At 43.8% G+C, this 17,836-nt stretch overlaps 2 protein-coding genes across 2 annotated transcripts; one reads left to right on the forward strand and one right to left on the reverse strand.

Moving 5' to 3' along the window:
* The first annotated feature begins 1,695 nt into the window (after nucleotides 1–1,695).
* On the forward strand, nucleotides 1,696–7,208 carry larp6a (La ribonucleoprotein 6, translational regulator a). The gene is made up of 3 exons (XM_038969874.1): nucleotides 1,696–2,248; nucleotides 4,144–4,342; nucleotides 4,986–7,208. The coding sequence occupies exons 1-3, from the start codon at nucleotides 2,001–2,003 to the stop codon at nucleotides 6,102–6,104; spliced, it is 1,566 nt and encodes a 521-aa protein (XP_038825802.1). The 5' UTR covers nucleotides 1,696–2,000; the 3' UTR covers nucleotides 6,105–7,208.
* Nucleotides 7,209–12,246: 5,038 nt separating this feature from the next.
* LOC120024950 (TM2 domain-containing protein 3-like) lies at nucleotides 12,247–17,803 on the reverse strand. The gene is made up of 6 exons (XM_038969337.1): nucleotides 17,670–17,803; nucleotides 17,271–17,366; nucleotides 16,984–17,144; nucleotides 16,667–16,841; nucleotides 14,945–15,020; nucleotides 12,247–13,727 (listed from the first exon to the last, which is right to left on the reverse strand). Exons 1-6 carry the CDS (start codon nucleotides 17,773–17,775, stop codon nucleotides 13,562–13,564), a joined length of 780 nt encoding a protein of 259 aa, XP_038825265.1. The 5' UTR covers nucleotides 17,776–17,803; the 3' UTR covers nucleotides 12,247–13,561.
* Between the last annotated feature and the right edge of the window lie 33 nt (nucleotides 17,804–17,836).

The raw sequence follows: 17,836 nt of genomic DNA on the forward strand, positions 1-17,836 counted from the left end.
CACACACCTTCTGACAGTCACCTTGGACAGACTCACAAAGGATTCTCTATTATCACCAGGGCATGTATATTTGCAAAGACATACATGCATATTTTCCTTCAACTTTACTCCAAATGTCTTTCATTCAAGGCAGGATTGCCCAATCATGTATCAGATGATTTTGTGAAAGATTGCATCACATTCACAAGCTCAAAAAGCAAAATGTTTCACAACGTTCCTAAGAATCTCATGACTACTGATTTATATACTTCCCTTCAGATTCTTCACAATTGGGACACAGTAAAAACACATATCAGATATAACTGAAGTGTAGATGGTAAATTAAACCTTGTAAAGCTTTCTCTATCCAGATGTCCAGAATGGACAAAATCATACAGACAAAAACATGTGTACATTTAAAATAAATCAACATATGTAAGATGTTTCTAGTGGCGATAAGGATTACAAAAGTACACCCTTGTTGTTGAATGTTAAGTGCAGGTGAATAGAAGTCACAATTGCATTCAGTCTGGACAAAGAGGAAATACCAGCTCTCTGATCAAGAAAGGGGTGCTCATTTTAACTCAGCTCATTTTAACTCAGCTCAGTTTACAGCAAATCAGCTTACTCCTGCCAAAGGTGTCCCAAATAGCAGCCTATTCCCTATGTGCCCTGGTCAATTGTAGTGCACTTTAAATGGAATATGGTGCCATTTGGGGTGCAACCCATGTCTCTGTTGGGGCGCAACCCATGCCTCTATTGGGGTTGTTTCCTGCTGCAGACACCTGACAGATAAGCTGTTGAAGGGTTGTTTGGAACATCTTCCTGCAGGGCCATTATCTGATTGATGTCTGCTCCTGGCTTGTGGCACTGGGAGGTATGACACTGCCACTGTGGCTGCTGCAGCAGGACATGTGCTTCAGAGTATGAGTCAGCCCACCAGCTGTACAACTCTTGCCAACAGGGTGGAAAAAACATTAAGTAATCCCAGGCTTGGCAACAGTATTAGCAATGGTGTAGCAGTTGTGGTGTGGGTGATGGTTTAAGAGTCCATGTAGGATATGATACACACCTACAATTAAAAACAGTCAGCGAGTGTCATAAGCGCACTAAAGGTTTGGAGATAATAGATCATGAATTGGATCATTGGCATTACCAATGCCAAATCCTGACATCTTCAAATCTGTGTTAATAATTTTGTTGCAAAGGGCTACTTTTTTATAGGCCTACACATCATCTCATAGTAAAAGCCACTGCTGACAGTAATGCCTCATGACACTGTATACACTGGTGTCATTTATTTGTGTCCTTCCCCACAGCAAATCCCTCAACAGCCCCTGCGGTCTAACGCTAAAAGCCTATTATCCAATTTGCAGGTTCAAAGAAATGGGTCGGCCTTCATGATTGGTGCATTGCAATTTCCCCAATTGCGGAACAGCACGTGCAATTTACACTTCTACTTCCCCCTATTTAGGACACGTGTGAAATAGCAGCCATTTCTTAACTAGAAATAGTGACAAAGGGAAAAATACACAAAAATGCAAGCATTGGTAAACGCATTTATCCGTTGTCTCCATTTTCTCCTCCCTCCCTCTTGGCTTCATCTTGGGTTTTGCTGGTGGGTTGGGGATGAGTGCGGAAAGATGACATGGCCCAATCCCAGAGCTCGTTTCAAAAGCAGATCGCTTCTTACATATCAGGAAGTAACAACACAAGACGGCTCCATCCCCTCGGTCTCCCCAGCTCCTAGCTGCGTCTCGCTAGCTGCTAACTCCACGCCACCCCAGGGTTCTCCGTGGGGTAAAATTTGGGGGCTCTGGCCAGCTGTGGAGCGCATCTTCGGGACTTCCTTGACCATCCACCCGTGTGGGTGTCAAAGGCGTCGAGGTGTATGTGCCCCGTGTTCTGCAGACTTCAGTTGTTGTAGTACAAGGAATAAAGGCATTCAGGAAAGCACTACCACTGGTGTAGCCGAGGAGAAAGTGAACAAACCGGGAGAAAACGCATTTATTTCGGGTAAAATGACGAGTGCCACCATGGAGTTTCGGAAACATATCGAATCTGTATCAGGTTCGTCAGCGGGACGGGAAATCGATGAGGTGGTAATTGTGGATCAACACCTGCAAGAGATGGGGACTCAAGTGACGATAACAGTGGCTATTCAGGCGGCAGACGACGAGGAACCAGAGGAGGAGGTATCCTCAAACAATCTCGATTTCCTCGGAGGCAGCTGTAGTGAAGATGAGTTTGGAAGACATGATAAATCCAGGTAAATGCTTTGTCTTCTAATGGCATGTCTGACTAACTGACTAATGGCATGTCTGTTTGTTATTGGAATAAACCTCGTAGGCTAAAATACTGCAATACTTTATTTTGTCGTTTGGTGTGTTATTTTAGTGTGAACTTCAATTCCACAGTGAAGGGCTATGGTAATTGCCAGACAGCTTCTAACCACCTGTAGACGGGCATTGTAATCCCACTGACGTAAGAGGCCGATTTGGATGGTACCTTTACACGTTGCTCTAATTCCCCTGCGTCATCCCCTGCTATTTCAACCAGGACTCTGGGGTAGACGTAACATAGTAAATGTGAATCCTGGACACGCCTATTAGTATGAGATGTGACGTTTCATATGGTATGTATTCATTTGTGGATGTCCTCATCCATTTTGTGTGACATGTTAGGAATTATAATTCGTACAATATTACAAATTTGCAACGTGACATGTTTTGAATTCCACATTTATATTTTTCCGCTTTGTTGTGGTTAACGTTTGTTAGGTGGTTAAAGCAGTGGTTCTCTAGTACCCCCCTCCCCCAACAGCACACATTTGTGTTGTAGCCTCTGACAAATGTGAGGGCCTAATTTAATGACAAGTAGAATCAGGTCTGCTTGTCCAGGGGCTACAATACAAATGCATACTGTTGGGGGTACTCGAGGACTTGCGTTGGGAAACACTGGGTTAAAGGGGAAGGGTTACCTATCATGCAAAGTAGCTAAAAAGTAGTAATCCGTGATTAAATTCTAACGCACAACCTTTGGATTGCTAGAGGTTTGCCGACTAACCACCGTACTTTAGTTTTTTGCCTTAACTAACCTTCTGTCTTAACCAAACGAAACATATTCTACTAAATTGAGTGTTCAGATTTACATTTACTATGTGATGTCTAGTCTGAGACCAGGCTGGCTATTTTTGCCCCTGTAAATTCCTGTGACCCAGTGCTAACGTATAGGCTACGTGGTTGGTATGTTTAATTTAGGTAGTCTGAAATGAATGAATATTCTTAGCCAGGTCAGCCAATACATCATAGTCAGTCTTGGTGTTCCTCACTTGCAACAATGTTGCACTTGTTTGGGGGCATGGAACATTTCAGTTTTCACGTGATACTTTTGTAACCAGTGAACTACTCGTTGATACTCTTGACCAGTTTATTGTGGCAGGGGAGAATCGCAGAGGATGACTCGGTCTACAATAATTGGTCCCTTTACAGTGGAGTGTGCGGGGGAGGTGTTGCGTAGGGCTTCCCCTGACTTTAAAACAGTGGGTTGGATGCTGTGATCATTACGTTGTCTGTTCTGTCTGGGGTGTTCGACCAGTGTCTTGCCTAGCCTGTGGTATGGGATCGCTGTGTGAGGAGGATGACTCATCCACACAGTAATGTCATTCAGACCTTCACTCTTATCACAGCCGGCAATGCCGGCCTGGCATACCTGTGCAAATGTTAAAGCCCTCTGTCAATAGAGCTTTGATTAAACCTTTGATTTGGTGTTGTAGGCAGTAAATGACTGCATTTTTTGATTTTAAAGTCTGGCTGATATGGTAAATAGCCCTGTCCTTGTGGGGGAGGCATGTAGTGTGGAGATCAGTGACTCTGCACTCTTCAGATGGAGGTCTTAACGATTTCTGTTCATGTTGGTGGGACACCCTGTGGTGTTGAGGTTCTGGCAGAGAGCAGTGTGACGGTCACACCGTGGTTAAGCAGCCTGTCACTACTGTCACAGGAAGAATCTGAAAATGAAATCTGAGGAGAGTCAAGATGGCAGCTCTTTTCAGCATGTTGCCATGGGTAATGACTGAGGCTGTTTTGATCAGTTCTCCTGCCAAATCGGTTAAGCTCCTGCCTTGTCTCTGTGAACTGGCATGTTATCCGTTTTCTTTCTCAGTGGCGCTGGCACGAGTGGTGGTGAGCTGGAGGAGGAGAGCTGGCAGCCCCCAGACCCAGAGCTGACCCAGAAGCTGGTGGCCCAGATCGAGTACTACCTGTCGGATGAGAACCTGGAACACGATGCCTTCCTGCTCAAACACGTCCGACGCAACAAGCTGGGCTTCGTCAGTGTCAAACTGCTCACCTCCTTCAAGAAGGTAATGTTTGATCTCCTGCTGACAGTTTGGTTTCTTGATTTTGAAATTGGAATATCAATTGAATACCCTGGGGGCTCATATAACTGAATGCAATAGCTGTTCCTAGTGTCAATATGGCAAGCCGTTGGGGCTAGGAAGTGCTTTCTCACATGGGTTGGAGGCGGGAGCATCTGGTGTGAATGAGGCTCATACATACTCATTGATTTTAGCTGTTTCCTTTTTCAGTTTACACTTCCAAGAATAAGATCTGTGTTTTTCTCCTACTGGTTTAATTTCTAATGTTCACAGCTGCGTGAATACTGTAAATGTTTATTTAGTTTTTAAGAGGAGCTAACAATAACTGCACTATTTGTTGCTGTATTAAAAAAAATAAAATAAAATATTTTAGGAATTGTTAAACACTTCTGTAGTAGCCAGTAACTTGAGATTTGCCTTTTGATAGCTGTTGATTACATAGAAATAGAATCTCATTCTAGATCTGTGGCTGCTTATGTTATCATACTATACATACTGCTATCAGAACAAAGGCTTTTTAGTTTTCAGGATGTATGAGAACTTCCTTGGTTTTATATCATACAGGATGCTGCCTGTAAAAGTACTGACTTTCGCTTCCGATTATCTCTAACAGTTATTTTCTTCCCAGGTGAAGCACTTGACGCGAGACTGGAGAACAACTGCATATGCTCTGCGCCACTCGACAATACTTGAGCTAAACGATGAGGGACGCAAAGTGCGTCGCAGATCAACCGTGCCCGTGTTTGCCAGTGAGTCTCTGCCAAGCCGCATGCTGCTACTCAGCGAGCTGCAGAGCTGGCCAGAGCTGGGTGTGGCGATGGAGGGTGGGGCTGGTGATGGGCGTGATGGCGGCGCTACCCAACAGGAACAACTGATGAAGCTGCTGCTGAAAGCGTTTGGAACATATGGCGCCATTGCCTCTGTGAGGGTGCTGAAGCCTGGCAAGGACCTGCCAGCCGACCTGAAGAAGCTGAGTGGCCGCTACACACAGCTGGGCACTGAGGAGTGTGCCATCGTGGAGTATGAGGAGGTGGAGGCTGCAGTCAAAGCCAACGAGGCTGTGGTCAGCGATGAGGGGACAGGGTCTCTGGGGTTGAAGGTGGTCCTGATCGGCACCAAGCCTCCCAAGAAGAAGGTGCCCAAAGATCAGCGTCAGTGCGACGAGGGAGTAGGAGGAATGAGGAAGAGTCACTCACTCAACAGTCGGGTACGGGAGCTTCAGTATCTCGACGACTCTGCCTGTAGCTCCTCAGAGACTGAGAGCAACCCCACCTCCCCCAGACTGGCCCGCAAATCCTGCTCTGTCAATAAGCTAAGTCCCACTGGAGGGGGTGCCGCCTTCCAGAACAATCACCTGAGCCCAGCTGTGTCCCCACGCACCAGCCCCTGGTCGAGCCCCCGGGCCAGCCCATGCTCCCAACGCAAGTCTCCCCACTCCCATAAGTCTCCTTTGGCCAGTGAGGGCAGACTGAGCCCTGAGGCTGGGCGACGTTGGGCGGACTACTCCTCAGACAGCAGCCTGACGCCGTCCGGTAGCCCCTGGGTCCAGAGGCGCAGGCAGGTGGCCTCCCAGGAGAGCAGCCCAGTAGGGAGCCCCATGCTGGGTCGAAAGATCCAGGGGGCAGACGGGCTTCCTCCCGGTGTAATGCGGCTACCGCGTGGGCCTGATGGAACACGTGGTTTTCACTGTGGTGTGTCCATTGGTGTTGCTGAGATGGGAGAGAAGACTGCTTCTACCCAAACCTGACACTCGGACCCCCCCTATGCCCCCAGTTCTAAAGCAGTACACTGAGTACAGCGATGAGATTTGACCCAGTCCTTTGGCCACTACAATGACATTCTTCATCCCCCGCCCCACATTTGAATGATCGTAGATTTGTTCTGTTATAGTTTGGAGTTTTGTCAGTCTTTGTTATACTTTTATACAATATTTTGTTTAAAAACATGGTGATGCCTAATTTATGAATATTTAAGATACATTTGAGTTTATGAAATTCAAAGTTGAGTACTGTATTTGACACCAGAGTAATGGTATTTGTCACCTCCATTGCCATCTGAGGAGTTGTGCATGGGGTGGGTGGAGATGTACTCCGGTAATCGTATTTGACTTTTTTATTGGAAAGTTTCCAGTGTCCTCAGTCTTAAAGTATGTGTGTGAAATCTCATAACATATTGTATGGATGGTGTGAACAGTGGTATGGGCACATGGCGTGGATATCGCCATATGCGTCTATTGTGAGTATCAATGTTATTTGCTCCTTAAACTGTGGCCATACTTTCCCTGCCATAAGGTTGAACAGTTATCACATGGACTACTTTTTTATTTTGCCTTTTTAATTTAATTATGTTTCCTGGATGCCTAACTTGCTTCCACTCCTAGCTCTGCAAAAATTAAAAATACTGGATGGCTGGAATCTGTTTATCAGTGTATAGCCTCTGCCGAGTCCCCAACAACTGGATGTTCTGGTTTCCAGGGGAAATGGAAAGAGCCTGTGACACGACTTCCGCTTTTGAACGTTAACAAGATGCCACTTCAGCTTAACGCCTCCTCATTTACTGGATTGGTTGAACAGTGTAGAAGAGAAACTCCCCTGACACTTATTTTTATTAAAGTTTTTTATTTAAATTGTTTCTTGTCAAGACCAGTATGTAGGGGATCTGGTTTCAGGCGTTGCTTTTATGCCTGCTACGTTGGGTTAATCAGTGTAGCATGCTGGTAGTGGGGTATGAGGGATGCAATATTCAGGTTTGAGTGCAAAATGCAGATGCTCTTGAACGCTTGCCTTGACATCTGAGCTGGGGTAATGTGCAGTGCATTTTCTTTATTGTACAAAATAAATCACTAAAATTGCATTTGGCTTGTGGCAACATTTTAATTTCCTTTCGATTAGGAACACAGGCCGAATTGGATTGATGCCCCTTCCTAACGCAAGGTCAAGTGTTTATTAGCTTACACGATTGTGCAAGATTTAAATTAATACCCTATAATACTCTAATCACATGCAAAAGACTGACAAGTGGCTTATTGGCTACATTCCACAATGATCCACCATTATCACATGAGATTGACTGCACAGATGAGAAGCGCATGAGCTGGAAGAAAGCATGGATGTTAGTATCAATACCAGCGTTCACTGCAAAATTGGGTAACAAATTTACAGATTTCAGTCAGACTTGATAACACAGGCTACTATTCAGGTCTGTTACATAGCTGGATCTAATTGGTATTGCTTTCAAATGTTCCTTAGCAACCATAAAGGTCTGAAGCAAATCCAGTATCTCGCTGAGATGCTATGAAATCAGATGTGATCCAGCTTCATCAGGTTACAGATACTACATGTATCAACTTATTACTGTATGACTATTGGAAGTCAGAACTAGTGATAAAAAGATTTAACAGTTCATATAAGAAAATCAATCATTGAAATACATTCATTAGGCCCAAATTTATGGATTTCACGTGATTGGGAATACAGATATGCATCTGTTGGTCACAGAACTTAACATTTTTAAGTAGAGGCGTGGATCAGAAAACCAGTCAGTATCTGGTGTGACCATTTTCCTCATGCAGCGAGACTCATCTCCTTCACGTACAGTTGATCAGGCTGATTGTGGCCTGTGGAATATTGTCCCAATCCTCTTCAATGGCTGTGCGAAATTGCTGTATATTGGCGGGAATTTGAACACGCTGTCGTACACGTCAATCCAGAGCATCCCAAACATGCTCAATGGTATGCATGCCATGGAAGAATTGGGACATTTTCAGCTTCCAGGAATTGTGTACCTCCCAGACAGTTTACCTAAACCCTTTAATGGATTCATCTAGGTTAATTCTGAAATCCATCTATATAAGACAAATAACCTTCAATAATAACCTTCACCCTCCCCACTGCCGCACCTCACATAGTTAATTCTCTATCATATACAGAGGTACCATACTCTAATTCTTTTCTTCACATTGCCAAAACCTCATCTGGTCAGCTTGATGAACCAAACTACCCAATAATCCCTCTATGTAGCCTAACTCACAATCACACTTTTTGTTTACTAAGTATATTATGTACAATTATAATTCATATACTTGGCTTAACTGATTGAACAAACTTTTTGTACTTATATTTGTGGTGTGGTTCACATATAAGCTCTTTTGGGCTTCTAACCTCACCTGCACACCATTTTTAGCAGTTTTTATCAGTACTGTTTTGTCTTTCGCTTTTCTTTGGTGCGAATAAATAAAACCTAAAACCTACAGATCCTTGCGACATGGGTCGGTGCATTATGCTGAAACATGAGTTGGTGGCAGATGAATGGTACGACAATGGGCCTCAGGATCTCTTTATGGGATCTCCGTGCATTCAAATTGTCATTGGTAAAATGCAATTGTGTTGTCTGGCCATTCCATAACTCCACCACCATGAGGCACTGTTCACAACGTTGACATCAGTAAACCGCTGGCCCACACAACGCTATACATGTGGTCTGCGGTTGAGGCCTATTGGACGTACTTCCAAATTCTATAAAATTACATTGGAGACGGCTTATGGTAGGATGTCTTGCTCCCAGACAGACTAAATAACTTATTTTCTCGCTTTGAGGACAATACAGTGCCACTGACACGGCCCGCTACCAAAACCTGCGGACTCTCCTTCACTGCAGCCGACGTGAGTAAAATATTTAAACGTGTTAACCCTCGCAAGGCTGCAGACCCAGACGGCATCCCCAGCCGCGTCCTCAGAGCATGCGCAGACCAGCTGGCTGGTGTGTTTACGGACATATTCAATCAATCCTTATCCCAGTCTGCTGTTCCCACATGCTTCAAGAGGGCCACCATTGTTCCTGTTCCCAAGAAAGCTAAGGTAACTGAGCTAAACAACTACCGCCCCGTAGCACTCACTTCCGTCATCATGAAGTGCTTTGAGAGACTAGTCAAGGACCATATCACCTCCACCCTACCTGACACCCTAGACCCACTCCAATTTGCTTACCGCCCCAATAGGTCCACAGACGACGCAATCGCAACCAGACGGCACACTGCCCTAACCCATCTGGACAAGAGGAATACCTATGTGAGAATGCTGTTCATCGACTACAGCTCAGCATTTAACACCATGGTACCCTCCAAACTCGTCATCAAGCTCGAGACCCTGGGTCTCGACCCCGCCCTGTGCAACTGGGTACTGGACTTCCTGACGGGATACCCCCAGGTGGTGAGGGTAGGTAACAACACCTCCACCCCGCTGATCCTCAACACTGGGGCCCCACAAGGGTGCGTTCTGAGCCCTCTCCTGTACTCCCTGTTCACCCACGACTGCGTGGCCATGCACGCCTCCAACTCAATCATCAAGTTTGCGGACAACACTACAGTGGTAGGCTTGATTACCAACAACGACGAGACGGCCTACAGGGAGGAGGTGAGGGCCCTCAGAGTGTGGTGTCAGGAAAATAACCTCACACTCAACGTCAACAAAACAAAGGAAATGATTGTGGACTTCAGGAAACAGCAGAGGGAGCACCCCCCTATCCACATCGACGGGACAGTAGTGGAGAGGGTAGTAAGTTTTAAGTTCCTCTGCGTACACATCACGGACAAACTGAATTGGTCCACCCACACAGACAGCGTTGTGAAGAAGGCGCAGCAGCGCCTCTTCAACCTCAGGAGGCTGAAGAAATTCGGCTTGTCACCAAAAGCACTCACAAACTTCTACAGATGCACAATCGAGAGCATCCTGTCGGGCTGTATCACCGACCTGGTACGGCAACTGCTCCGCCCACAACCGTAAGGCTCTCCAGAGGGTAGTGAGGTCTGCACAACGCATCACTGGGGGCAAACTACCTGCCCTCCAGGACACCTACACCACCCGATGTCACAGGAAGGCCATAAAGATCATCAAGGACAACAACCACCCGAGCCACTGCCTGTTCACCCCGCTATCATCCAGAAGGCGAGGTCAGTACAGGTGCATCAAAGCAGGCACCAAGAGACTGAAAAACAGCTTCTATCTCAAGGCCATCAGACTGTTAATCAGCCACCACTAACATCGAGTGTCTGCTGCCAACATGCCTCCAGCTCACTATAATAATGGAAATTGATCAAAAATGTATCACTAGCCACTTTAAACAATGCCACTTAATATAATGTTTATGTATATACTGTACTCTATATCATCTACTGCATCTTGCCTATGCCGTTCTGTACCATCACTCATTCATATATCTTTATGTACATATTCTTTATCCCTTTACACTTGTGTGTATAAGGTAGTAGTTGTGGAATTGTTAGGTTAGATTACTCGTTGGTTATTACTGCATTGTCGGAACTAGAAGCACAAGCATTTCGCTACACTCGCATTAACATCTGCTAACCATGTGTATGTGACAAATAAAATTTGATTTGATAGAGAAATTATCTGGCAACCGCTCTCGTGGACATTCCTGCAGTGAGCATGTCAATTGCACGCTCCTTCAAAAGTTGAGACATCTGTGGCATTGTGTTGTGGCATTGTGTTGTGACAAAACTTCACATTTTAGAGTGGCCTTTTGTCCCCAGCACAAGACACACCGTGTAATGATCATACTGTTTAAGTAGCTTCTTGATATGCCACACCTGTCAGGTGGATTAATTATCTTAGCAAAGGAGAAATGCTCACTAACAAGGATGTGCACAAAATTTGAGCGAAATAAGCTTTTTGTGCCTATGGAACATTTCTGTGATCTTTTATTTCAGCTCATGAAACATGGGACGTTTATATTTTTGTTCAGTATGCTGTATAACATCCTAGGAACCAGTAGCCTACTGCTGTTGCTGGGAGATCCAGTGAAATTATGCCAAACGAATTGTTTATTGCATAAGATGGGAATGAATGAACAATCTTTTGTCTTCATCACTCACGATTAGCAATTATAAACTAATCATTGGGGATTTCACTACAATGGAAGTTGTGTTCTGATTCATCTAGCATTGTTAACTCTCAATGGATTTGAACATGCAAATGGCTGTCCTATTACTTAAGAGAACTCACATGTGCTCATAGGAGTAATGATATTCACAATGTTTCCATAAATGTCAATTAACCCAGTAAGACTTTAATTTAATTAAAGAATCACCCTGTTCTGTTCAGCACTGATGGTCTAGTATAGCATCCATGATTCGTATCACCGATTGGACAGTATTTTTATCGGAAATTACTAGGTGATATGGTGGTTCTATTGCCATTGTATTTTAAGATGCTACTCGTTGAGATAAACGTCAGCCTCAACTGAGAACAAGTGTTTGGTTAAAAATACATAACCCAATATGAAATAATTTGTTACAGGTTGTATTCATGCTCAGTGAGATATGTGGCACTGAGGATGACTGGCATTTATTACTCTAACTGGGTAGCCTTGCCAGCCAAAATGTAGAGGTGGCGGTCAGTCGATTCAGCTCAAACATTAATGGGCCAAACACTTATATTCTGTTGGCGGTGGTACATAACAGTAAGTGATGTGGGAGAGAGGAACTGGGGAGCGTATACAGACGTTTACTGCAGAACAGCCAATGAGAAGCGCATTGGTCCTAGCATTGCTAGAACATGCTAGCAATGCTAGGACCAATGCAGAAGGTATTGTATGTAATATGGTGTATGTATTCACATAACCATTAGTCACTGAGATGTTGAATTACGGGAGTGAGCTTCTCTTTCTGTATTTCTGTATCCAACGGCACTGCCTCAAAGATGTGGCACAGTATCGTTACAATGAGGCAGGGCATTTTACTGTGTGAAAAAGCACAGAGGTGAATTCTAAGTCAATCATCATGGAAATAACAGACCAGATGATTTTGTTTATTCAAGTATGCTTATAATACTAGACAATACTAACACAATAAGACAATAAGGCACAAAGCTCAATAACATTTCACAAGTTTAATATTTACAATTTTCTTAAACATCTTTGTCATTACAGTGTTCCATTTTTTTTTATTTTATCCAGAACATGAACACATTTTCACCAGAAATATAGGTTACCAGTTTGTGCAGCACACATACTCAAGCTCTGGATATGGGAGGCTACATATCGTAACCATTTGGGCTGGGCGATTAGCGATGAACAATAATATCATGAAAGCTATATGAAGAACAAAAAGTGTTATACAAGTTCTTTGAAAACGAGTACTAAAACCATTCTGAACCAGTTAGTGACCTAGTTTAAGCCTGCACAGCTTTACAAGAACAGATTTTTGTGTGTTTTGGGCATGCAGAGCTGTAGCGCAATGCCATGTAATGCTGAAATCTGACATATGCAGATCACAGAAGGTTGGTGGCGCCTTAATTGGGGAGGACGGGCTCATGGTAATGTGTGGGGCGGAATAGTATCAAATACGTGGTTTCCATGTGTTTAATGCCATTTGCTCCGTTCCAGTCATTATTATGAGCCGTCCTCCCCTCAACAGCCTCCTGTGGTGCACATCCACAATGCAATAAATATAAATACACAATATAAGCCTCAGCTATAATAACCACCATGTCATTTCCCTAAATCTGTATCCCAACCACATAACACTCCAAAGAAAATAACCGTTCAAGTATTTTTTTGCTGGTTGGTTTGCAGAGAGAACTGAAAGGTTGATCTGCTATCCACTGATGCACATTACCGTCCACCACACTTAGCAGGTGCCACATGCTTTTACAAAACCTGCAGGGAAGAAACACTGCTTTTCTTCCAAGCACTTTTTGTTTCTGTTATCGGTGTTATAATAATGAAATGTTGTGTTCCGTAGCCATGGTTACTGGTCTCCTATGCATGACCGTGCAGTGAGTAAGGAGCACCATAGGTGGCTATAGTTACAATATAATTCCAAGTACTGCTCAACTGTGCCTACCACCCATTCTCCAGTCAGTCCGTATCAGCCTGACCAACTCTAATCACTATTAATCAAACAACTCCAAAACTATGCTCAGTGCAGCTTGTATTACAGTATATCAGTGAAGGATGCTTGGCTTGATGATCTAGAGGCGGACCTGACAAGGCTGACCGTGAAGCTGCACTGGTGGCAGATGGGACAAGTCAGTCAGTCTTTGCAGACAGTGGGAGTTTGGGCAGGCAGACAGTGTGATAATGGGATGGCATCTCCATGGAGTGGATCTTTACAGTCAAACAGTCTAAACTGAAATGGAGAGGGTATCAACCCTACAACCATCATGAGGTGGGCATCAATCACAGGTCTCAGATGTAGAGGGAGCCATCGGCTGGCCCCACATAGCCCGCCCCAATCAGCAGCACATCAATCAGGGTCCAGATGCCCAGGCCACCGAAGCTGAACAGCTTGCCCAGACCCTCTCTCCACTGGCCTAGATAGAACCGGTCAGCTCCAAATCCACCTAGTGTAATGCTGCAAATAGAAACAACAATAACAACTGGGATTCTACTGGTAACAGTGAAGAGCATAGAAGACAAAGACATCTAAGCGGGAAGGCGCACCATATTGAATGTCGGCCGTAAGCCTGCTTGGTGTTGACAAAGGGTGGCAGGTCAATGTGTACAATCGTCTGGAAATTAAAAGAAAATGACGGCTGATGTTCTGTTGTCAGAGGCGGTAGGACGGACACTCGCTGTTTTTAACCTTCATCATCACGGCTTGTTTTGTCCTTATGTGTCCTGTTATGCTACCAAGTCACTCATTTACTTTACAAATGAGAGGATTTTCATGAATATTCTTCAAGGATAAAGATGTTTTATAAAAGATTCAAAGTATAAGAAACCCAAAGAAACTATTAGAAATCTATAACACAGGTGGGGTGGTCTTAAAGGGGGGCTGAACTCACCGATTTCCCATGGGTTTCTCTGCTACTCATTAAGAAAAAAAGATGTGTCTTGGGGGTGTGGTTCAATGTGGGTGTGTTATGTTAGCTATATCATACCCTGGCCGCTATTGTTGTTTGTCCCTCTACAGTCACCGTAGCTAAAATATTCCAAACAGCCACTGTACTTTCAACAAAGGATTGCGTTACGAATGGCTTAACAACAGCGTAACACAGCATTACAACAATAAGTGATTGGTCAAGAATTCCAAGCTCAGTGCATTATGCATTTCCTCCTTTCTAGAGTATCTTTGATGACAGTTGTGTTTGTGATGCTAACATTAGTTCACGAACGTTTGAGTTGGGAAAAAAACATCAGTTTTTAATGAACAAGTCTTGTTCTTTCAACACAACACTGTCAATTATTGGTAGTTCTGCTGACTGTAAAGAAATGGGCAGGGCTGTAGGTTGATTCTGCTGCTACGATTGGGTAGCGTGCACTGCAGCACACGTGCACCTATACTCTGGATGATTTGAGTACTGCAAGCCATGCCAGACAGCGGTCCTGTGTGGGCAGAATTGAAATGTAAACCCAACCCAAGGAAAACGCTGTTGTTCTCGATTCCGTAAATCTCAGTTTTGTAAAATACTGACTTAAAATGTTGTCCTATTTACACTTTGTAGTCAGTTTTGGCACCAAAATAAACGCTTCTGACTAATATCGATGCCACACAGGCCGTTTTCAACCAGATAAGCCCTTTTTTTGTTTCAGCCTTCCCTTAACAGTGTGCTTGTGCAGGAGTCTTACCTGATTGCCAGTGCTGTAGACCACTTGTACCCGCCTGTCCAGTTGCAGTACAAACGTTTCTGAAATACTCTTTTACCTGAGAACAAAAAACAGTTTTAATGAATGCACTGCACAGTATACACTCCCCTCCATACGTATTTGGACAGTATACACTCCCCTCCAGACGCACTTGGACAGTATACACTCCCCTCCATACATATTTGGACAGTATACACTCCCTTCCATACATATTTGGACAGTATACACTCCCTTCCATACATATTTGGACAGTATACACTCCCTTCCATACGTATTTGGACAGTATACACTCCCCTCCACACGCACTTGGACAGTATACACTCCCTTCCATACATATTTGGACAGTATACACTCCCTTCCATACATATTTGGACAGTATACACTCCCTTCCATACGTATTTGGACAGTATACACTCCCTTCCATACATATTTGGACAGTATACACTCCCTTCCATACGTATTTGGACAGTATACACTCCCTTCCATACATATTTGGACAGTATACACTCCCCTCCACACGCACTTGGACAGTATACACTCCCTTCCATACATATTTGGACAGTATACACTCCCCTCCATACACATTTGGACAGTATACTCTCCCCTCCATACATATTTGGACAGTATACACTCCCCTCCATACACATTTGGACAGTATACACTCCCCTCCATACACATTTGGACAGTGAAGCATTTGGCGCTATACTCCAGCATTTTAGATTTGAGATGTTTTATTTGAGGGTATTTTCATACATATCGGTCTTAAAGCGCTTCCTGTAACTAGTCCCCCCATTTGAAGAACACATAAGTATTTTTTTACAAATTAACTTATAGTGTAGTCAAAAGTTTAGAATTTGGCTCCATATTCCTTGCACGCAAAAACTACATCAAGCTTGTGACTCTACAAACTTGTTGGATACATTTGCGGTTTGTTTTGCCCAACAGGAACTGAATGGTGAATAATGTCTTGTGCCATTTTGGAGTCACTTTTATTGTAAGTAAGAATAGAAGATGTTTCTGAACACTTCTACATTCATGTGGATGCTAACATGATTATAGATAATCATGACTCAATCATGAATAATGATGAGTGAGAAGTTAGAGGCACAAAGAGCATACCCCCCAAAAAATTATATTCTCCCCTGTTATTGGTAATGGTGAGAGGTTAGCATGTTTTGTTGTTGTCTCTGAATGGCATCTCACTCATTATTCATGATTGTTCTTTATAATGGCATTATCAGGATTAATTGTGTTCAGAAGTATCTTATCTACTCACTTAGAAAGAAAATTATCGTTTACCATTCAGTTACTTTTCGACAAAATATAACCCAGAACACTACCAAAATAAACTATAAATGCATCGAAGGGGTTTGTAGAGTCACAAGCTTGATGTAGTCATTGCATGCAAGGAATATGGGATCAAATACTTAATTTTTGTCAAAATACTTATGACTTCTTCATATGGGTGGGACTACATACATAATGTGCTTTCATTTATAAAATGGTAAAACATACATATGAAAATACCCTCAAATAACAGGTGACATACTTCTGGACTGTTGCCTCATGAAACACTTGATCTCAAATCCAAAATGCTGGAGTAGAGCATTTTCTATTTTATTTATATCACTGTCCAAATACATATGGAGGGGCGTGTATGTATTTGAATAATAATGAACCAGACATTGTACAGTAAGTGTATACCTAAGCAGTGTACGTGGTCCAGTACTTGGCAGGTGGCGCTGTAGCGTTTGCGAGGGCAGGCAACGGTCATACAGCTGGTTGAGTTTGAGCACCTGTACTGAGACAGGTCCAGCTGCCAGCAGAACTGGCACGTGATAGACAGGGAGAAGTTGGTCTGCTGCTTCCCCGACGCCACCTGCAAGCAAAGAAAAATAAACAGCACACTGAAGCATCAACAGCACAATGACAAAGTGCTACAGTTACATACTTTCTTTGTAAATGGAGTTCCTTGTTCTTTGTCAAGAACAATCGGTGTCCAACTGGCAAACTGAACTCACTGTGCAGTGGACTCCTCTCTTGGCCTTGCAAGAGAAAGACGCTGGTTTGCCATAGGGACAGTTGTGGTGATAGCTGCAGTTGATGCAGTCAGCAGGCAGTCTGTTGCATTGACCCCCACTGGGGCATTTGGAAGCATAGCTGTCTGAATCAGTTGGAGATGCTGCAAAATAATTCACAAGATTATAGGTTGTCCCATGGACTTCATTCAGTAACAGCATACCAAAGAGGCACTGTCAGTGTCATGACAAAAACATCCCATGGGTCGAGGCTGGGGAGGAGATTTTACCAGATGATGGAGCAGGAACCACCGGGCTGGTGATGACAGGCTGAGCATCTCGGCTGTAAGGGGGCTCATGGCCCACGTGTGGGGAGCTCAGGTACCCTGGAAGACAGGAGTTGGCATATAAGGGGGAGGGTGCATCATGTAGCTAGCAGTTATAGCTAGCAAGGTAATAAACACAGCTTGCTGGAGCAATTGTACATTAGTTAGCTTGCCAGATAAATTACAGTAGGATCAGTAAATTGTTTGTCAGGCGTCTGTATAGACCTGCGTACTACCATTGTGTGGATGTTAGCCATACGTTCTTATTAGCTAGCTAGCGTAATGCCTTACGCTAGCTAACTAGCATCGAAAGAAAACAATAATCCCACATGAAGCCTAGCCCTGGGATATACATAGCCTTACCATTTACACATTGAAAACATGGATCCAAAAATAACAATATTATGATTCCATGGGCTTTTAGGCAGCGTCTTCTCTCAAATGGCCAAATCTGACTGACTGTAGCCATTGTGCTAACGTAAATCAACTTCAATACCATTGACCCACCCACAAATGTGGGCGATTTAAAG

This window comes from Salvelinus namaycush, chromosome 30 (assembly GCF_016432855.1).
Source record: "Salvelinus namaycush isolate Seneca chromosome 30, SaNama_1.0, whole genome shotgun sequence".
Classification (NCBI taxonomy): domain Eukaryota; kingdom Metazoa; phylum Chordata; class Actinopteri; order Salmoniformes; family Salmonidae; genus Salvelinus; species Salvelinus namaycush.

Excerpts from the sequence above, each read along its gene's own strand:
- LOC120024950 (XM_038969337.1), bottom strand. The coding sequence starts at position 17,775 with ATGGCTACAGTCAGTCAGATTTGGCCATTTGAGAGAAGACGCTGCCTA. Across the intron at positions 17,367-17,669 it reads ATGTTTTCAATGTGTAAATG|GGTACCTGAGCTCCCCACAC; the intron begins GTAAGGCTATGT and ends CCTGTCTTCCAG. Across the intron at positions 16,842-16,983 it reads AGAGAGGAGTCCACTGCACA|GTGGCGTCGGGGAAGCAGCA; the intron begins GTGAGTTCAGTT and ends CTTTGCTTGCAG.
- larp6a (XM_038969874.1), top strand. The coding sequence starts at position 2,001 with ATGACGAGTGCCACCATGGAGTTTCGGAAACATATCGAATCTGTATCA. Across the intron at positions 2,249-4,143 it reads GGAAGACATGATAAATCCAG|TGGCGCTGGCACGAGTGGTG; the intron begins GTAAATGCTTTG and ends TTTCTTTCTCAG. Across the intron at positions 4,343-4,985 it reads TGCTCACCTCCTTCAAGAAG|GTGAAGCACTTGACGCGAGA; the intron begins GTAATGTTTGAT and ends TTTTCTTCCCAG.